Source organism: Citrus clementina, unplaced genomic scaffold, assembly GCF_000493195.1.
Source record: "Citrus clementina cultivar Clemenules unplaced genomic scaffold, Citrus_clementina_v1.0 scaffold_8, whole genome shotgun sequence".
NCBI lineage: Eukaryota > Viridiplantae > Streptophyta > Magnoliopsida > Sapindales > Rutaceae > Citrus > Citrus x clementina.
This window is the reverse complement of record NW_006262022.1, coordinates 18,535,067-18,541,578: the sequence shown is the minus strand read 5'-3', so window position 1 is coordinate 18,541,578 and position 6,512 is coordinate 18,535,067. Positions and strand designations below refer to the sequence as shown.

Genomic DNA, 6,512 nt, shown 5'->3' with positions numbered 1-6,512 from the left:
GTTACCATAGAATTAATTTAACATACATAACCGGTATTTAATTTCTTCGTCAATCCTCGTGCATTGGTTTTTTAGATGACATCTTGCTAGATTGGATAGAAATGTCAGTCTCTATTAATTACATGGAAATTTTTTAATTCAGGTGTTTTAAGTGTAGGAAAGTTTGGAATAGTTTTAAAACTGTGAGGTCTTAAAGTTTTTTTGGGCTTTTCTGTACTTTAAAATCTTGGATTACAAAACTAACACACACACACACACACACAAAAAGCATTAATAAGGCCTCAATTGATAGATAACTAACAAAATTAATGAAAACCAATTTTTTTCCCTAACTTTAGAGAGGTTGACGCATTGACTTGTTGCCTCACATTGTTCATTCTATTATCTCATTTGCTCTTTTGAATATAGATAGTTACTATAAATTTGCCTTTTAGTGTGTTTCTTTGTACATCCATCATTCCTAGATGTGTATTTCTATCTGCTTGTCTAGCTAATCTTTAATTCTTGTATTTCTATCTGAATTGTTCTCTACTCTTTCTATAATTATCGAGTCTGAGTCGATCTCCCACTAAGCAATGGTGTTACCAAACTTGAGAAACGATTTAGTAATTTTCTCACTGGCTTTTTTTATTCTATTTTGTGTTTTAAATTTTCCACTGATTGTTTCTTCTTATTCTATGGAAGAAACTCGTGCACTTCTCAGATGGAAAACTAGCCTTCAAAATCATAATAATGGATCTCCCCTATCTTCATGGACTCTTAACAATGTCACCAAAATAGGCTCATGTGCTTGGGTTGGAATTCATTGCAACTATGGTGAAAGAGTCAATAGTATGAACCTCACAAGTATAGGTTTAAAAGGTACGCTTCATGATTTCTCATTCTCATCATTTCCTCATCTTGCATATCTTGATCTTCAACGCAATCAACTCTTTGGAAACATCCCGCCTCAAATTGGTAACATTTCAAAACTCAAGTATCTTGGTTTATCATCCAATTTATTTTCTGGTGCCATACCACCACAAATTGGCCACCTAAGTTATCTCAAGACCCTTCACTTGTTCGAGAATCAGCTAAGTGGCTCAATTCCTCATTCTTTGGGAAACTTAACCAACTTGGTTACCTTGTATATTTATAACAATTCACTTTCTGGCTCAATTCCAAGTGAATTAGGAAACTTGAAGTCTCTTTCCAATCTAGCGTTGAGCAGTAATAAACTTAGTGGCTCAATCCCTCAATCTTTGGGCAATTTGAGCAACTTAGCTATATTATATATTTACAATAATTCACTTTCTGGCTTAATTCCAAGTGAAATAGGAAACCTGAAGTCTCTTTCTAATCTAGCGTTGAGCAGTAATGAACTCAGTGGCTCAATCCCTCAATCTTTGGACAATTTGAGCAACTTAGCTACGTTATATATTCATAACAATTCACTTTCTGGCTCAATTCCAAGTGAATTAGGAAACCTGAAGTCTCTTTCCGTTCTAGAATTGTACAACAATAAACTCAGTGGCTTGATCCCTCATTCTTTGGGTAACTTAACCAACTTGGTTACCTTGTATATTCATAACAATTCACTTTCTGGCTCAATTCCAAGTGAATTAGGAAACCTGAAGTCTCTTTCCGTTCTAGAATTGTACAGCAATAAACTCAGTGGCTCGATCCCTCATTCTTTAGGTAACTTAACCAACTTGGTTACCTTGTATATTCTTAACAATTCACTTTCTGGCTCAATTCCAAGTGAATTAGGAAACCTGAAGTCTCTTTCCGCTCTACGATTAGACAATAATAAACTCAGTGGCTCGATTCCTCATTCTTTGGGAAACTTAACCAACTTGGTTACCTTGTATATTTATAACAATTCACTTTCTGGCTCAATTCCAAGTGAATTAGGAAACCTGAAGTCTCTTTCCGATCTATCGTTGAGCGGTAATAAACTCAGTGGCTCAATCCCTCAATCTTTGGGTAATTTGAGCAACTTAGCTACGTTATATATTTATAAAAATTCACTTTCTGGCTCAATTCCAAGTGAATTAGGAAACTTGAAGTATCTTTCCATTCTAGATTCAGGGTTCAATGAACTTAGTGGCTCAATCCCTATTTCTTTGAGTAACTTGACCAACTTGGCTTACTTGAGTTTATATAAGAATTCACTTTCTGGTGCCATCCCCGAAGAATATCGAAACCTTGTGAAGTTGACTAAGCTACTTTTAAGTAATAACCAATTTCAAGGTCCAATTCCCAATTTGCAAAATTTGACAAGCCTTGTAAGAGTACGTCTCAATGAAAACCATCTCACTGGAAATATATCTGAATGTTTCAGTATTTATCCAAACTTAACTTTCATAGATCTCAGCCACAATTACTTTTATGGTGAAATCTCGTCTCACTGGGGAAGATGCCCAAAGTTAGGCACTATAGATTTTTCTATAAATAATATTACTGGCAATATACCTCCTGAAATTGGATACTCATCTCAATTAGAAGTTCTTGATCTTTCATCAAATCATATTGTTGGTGAGATTCCAACAGAACTTGGCAAGCTTAGTTTTTTGATCAAGCTCATTTTGGCACAAAATCAGCTCTCTGGACAGCTATCTCCAAAACTCGGGTTACTCGTTCAACTAGAGCACCTTGACTTGTCTTCAAATAGATTAAGCAATACAATCCCAGAAAGTCTAGGCAACTTGGTCAAATTGCATTACTTAAATTTGAGCAATAATCAGTTCAGTTGGGAAATTCCAATTACATTGGGGGAGTTAATTCATCTTTCAGAATTAGATTTGAGTCTTAACTTTCTTGAAAGAGCAATACCATCTCAAATTTGCATTATGCAAAGCTTGGAGAAACTGAATCTCTCCCACAATAGCCTCTCTAGTTTCATTCCAAGATGCTTTGAAGAAATGCATGGCCTGGAACGCATTGACATATCCTACAATGAGTTACGAGGTCCAATTCCTAATAGCACAGCATTCAGAGATGCTCCAATAGAAGCATTAGAAGGGAACAAAGGATTATGCGGAGACTTCAAAGGACTTCCATCTTGTAAAGCATTAAAGTCAAACAAACAAGCTTCGAGAAAGATCTGGATTGTTGTGTTGTTCCCTCTCTTAGGGATTGTTGCTCTTTTAATTTCTTTAAGTGGACTGTTCTTTAAGTTTCAACGAAGGAAGAATAACTCACAATCACAACAGAGTAGCCCTAGAAGTACTCCGAGTTTTCTTTCAGTGTTAACTTTTGAAGGAAAAATCGTGTATGAAGAAATTATTAGAGCAACAAATGACTTTGATGATGAGCACTGCATTGGAAAGGGTGGACAAGGAAGTGTTTACAAAGCTAAGCTAGCTTCTGGAGAAATCGTTGCAGTCAAGAAATTTCATTCGCCACTCCCAGGTGAGATGACATTTCAGCAAGAATTCTTGAATGAAGTCAAGGCTTTGACTGAGATACGACATCGTAATATTGTGAAGTTTTATGGCTTTTGTTCACATGCTCGGCACTCATTTATAGTTTATGAATATCTTGAAATGGGTAGCTTGGCCGTGATCCTAAGCAATGACGCAGCAGCAAAGGATTTGGAATGGACACAGAGAATGAATGTGATAAAAGGTATAGCTGATGCATTGTCTTACATGCATAATGATTGTTTCCCACAAATTGTTCATCGAGATCTATCAAGCAAAAATGTGCTGTTAGATTTTGAGAATGAAGCCCATGTTTCGGATTTTGGAATTGCCAAGTTTCTCAAGCCAGACTCATCCAATTGGACAGAACTTGCAGGCACACATGGATATGTTGCACCAGGTATGTAAATTATTATTGAAGCTTGTTCAGTATACTAATTAATATTAGCTTACTAGATTTCATGTAAAAATAATAAAAATATAACAATTATTCTTTTTGTTTTTTTCTTTTAGAGCTCGCATACACAATGAAAGTTACTGAAAAGTGCGACGTGTACAGCTTTGGAGTGCTGGCATTGGAAGTGATAAAGGGGAAGCATCCAGGAGATTTTATTTCCTCAATTTCCTCTTCTTCTTTGAACTTGAACAGAGCACTAGATGAAATGTTGGACCCTCGGCTTCCAACTCCATCACGCAATGTTCAAGAAAAATTGATAACAATCGTGGAAGTCGCCATTTCATGCTTAGATGAGAGTCCTAAATCTAGACCAACGATGCAGAAAGTGTCTCAATTGTTGAAGATCTAGTCAATTGAAGATTTAGTCAGGCTTGTGAATAGCTTATTTTTCCACGTAATTGGTCTGGTCCTTTGAAATCGTTTTCTAGTTTTTACGATATCACAAGGGGTAATGCTTTTAAGTCCTGTTGACTAGATGTATCTTTTTCATTTTATGAATAAAATCTTTCCTCACCTCACACGGCTTGAGGTTTAATAACCCAACAGTGTTTGTGATATGTCTCTCCAAAACCGTTGCCTGTTTTCAAACTTGCACCCTCAATTTCTCTTCTCAGTTCAATTAAAGCCCATCAACACACTGTCAATTGGATGACGAGGTGCTCCATTACAAGAAGCAAAGCTTCTCTTCAAAAGAATTTCAAGTTGTTACAATGTCTTCAAAATTTTTATTGTACGTCCTAAATAGCATGATAATGTTCTTATCTTAACCATTAGATGGTACACGTTGGTAAGCTTAACAAAAATTCTTATGAAGCATAACCAAAAAAAAAAAAAAAATGAAATACGAGATAAAGAAAAACATGATTGCTGTAGTAATGCAATAGAACTAAAATGCAAGAAAATACCAATTAAGAAAACAAAACACCTTAAATGTCTTAATTTCGTATCCTAGACGCTCTATACATTATTGAACCACAAAACCCACTATTATGCCCCCCTCTGCCAGTTAACTTAGCACTTGCAATAACGTCTTTGATAATCATCTTCCACAGCTAAATAATTTAAGAAAGCATTAGACACCATTCAGATGTACATCTTTGCAAGAAACATATATTTGAACGTTCTTAAGGAGCTCACACAACTACCTAAATGGAATTTTCTCTCCAAAAAAAAAAGTGAGGTTGGTCATAATTTGGGTTGGGGGAGATGAACTTGTTAGTTAGAACCACCTGGGTGTTGACTAGAACCATGTCAGTTATGGCAATCAATGCAGCCCGAGATTGCTCTTAACGTATCCAGCCCTGAAAAGTATAATAATAGCAGGTGGACAACTGGGCCTACCAGTTGCTGCTACAAAGGTGGCTTGGGGAAAAGAATTACTGATGAACTACTAGATTGTTGTTATCCAAGGCATTTACCAATGTTACATCCGTCTGTTCTCCAAAAGACGAAATTGACTGAACCCAATCATTTTAAGTTCTCTTGCTTTGTTGTGCGAAATTCAATCCTGTTCGTACTGCAGTTAGTATATTCCTAAATAACAGCTTTGATGAATAAGATTTGTAGGGGATTTACCTAGTCCATGCCTGCTAGATGAAAGTTTGAATATTATAAAAATTTAAAAGAAAAAACCATAGACCTTGCTGCATTTTGATAACATTTGTATAGACTCTGACTCCATAGCGTGTGAAGTTTCTCCATCATTCTTGCTATAGCCTGACAGAAAAGAATTGGATACCGTAGCCCCTGCCTTTGCCAAGGACTTAGTAAGGCCAAATAGCTTAACATGCACTAAGTTTCTTGCTAGTCGAGGGAGAAATAGTCGGAATAAAAGAGCAACTGATATGTGTCAACATTGTCCTGCAAGAGACATTATCATCTGAATTCTGCTTCGAGACAGTATTAGCCCTAAAGATCATAGCTTCTAATTAAAAATGCATGGTATATCCAGAGAAGGAAGTCCATGGAAACCTGCACTCACATCAGGAGCATTCATAGACATTGAACTACTTTCACCCATATGTTATCCATCAGCAAGCAAATTATTCCAGTTTGTGTTGAGGAGCTTATTCTTAAATCCAAACCCAAAAAATCAAACAAGTAATCCACTGAAGGTGGTTCCATGCTTCATGATCAAAATCTAGCGGAAACGAGATTTTGAAGTCACACATTTCCATAGTCAGATGTTTGGCAGTTGTTAACAAAACCAAGCAATTGCCCACTCAACATATGATGATCAAGTTGAGTCAGAGGGTTGTTAAGAGTTTGAAACAAATCGTCATCTACCCTTCCCTTCCATGAAGCTAGATTATTTGGAGTATGATTAGCATCTAAAAAACTATGTCCTTCATCACAGCCTCATGAAAGCATGAAACTGGTGGGTGTATCCACCAGACTGTACAAAGAAACCTCCTCTTCAGATGAATTAGCATTTTAATCGCAGGTGCATGCAGTTGAAAATAGACTTGTCTGATTACTGATCCCACCATGTAGGTCGCCCTTTACAAAATATTTTGTAGGAAGCAAGCCTCTGACCAAGCACATAGTGGCAGTGTTAAATGTCAACAAAAATTACCAGCACCAAATACACAGCACAAAGAGAAATCATGCGTTTAGTACAGAGCAGATAAATGAACAAGTTTGAAAACAAA

At 36.4% G+C, this 6,512-nt stretch overlaps 1 protein-coding gene across 1 annotated transcript; it reads left to right on the top strand.

The window, feature by feature from the left end:
- The first annotated feature begins 677 nt into the window (after positions 1-677).
- LOC18034751 (probable leucine-rich repeat receptor-like protein kinase At1g35710) lies at positions 678-4,210 on the top strand. The gene is made up of 2 exons (XM_024179866.1): positions 678-3,804; positions 3,918-4,210. The coding sequence occupies exons 1-2, from the start codon at positions 678-680 to the stop codon at positions 4,208-4,210; spliced, it is 3,420 nt and encodes a 1,139-aa protein (XP_024035634.1).
- Positions 4,211-6,512: the final 2,302 nt, after the last annotated feature.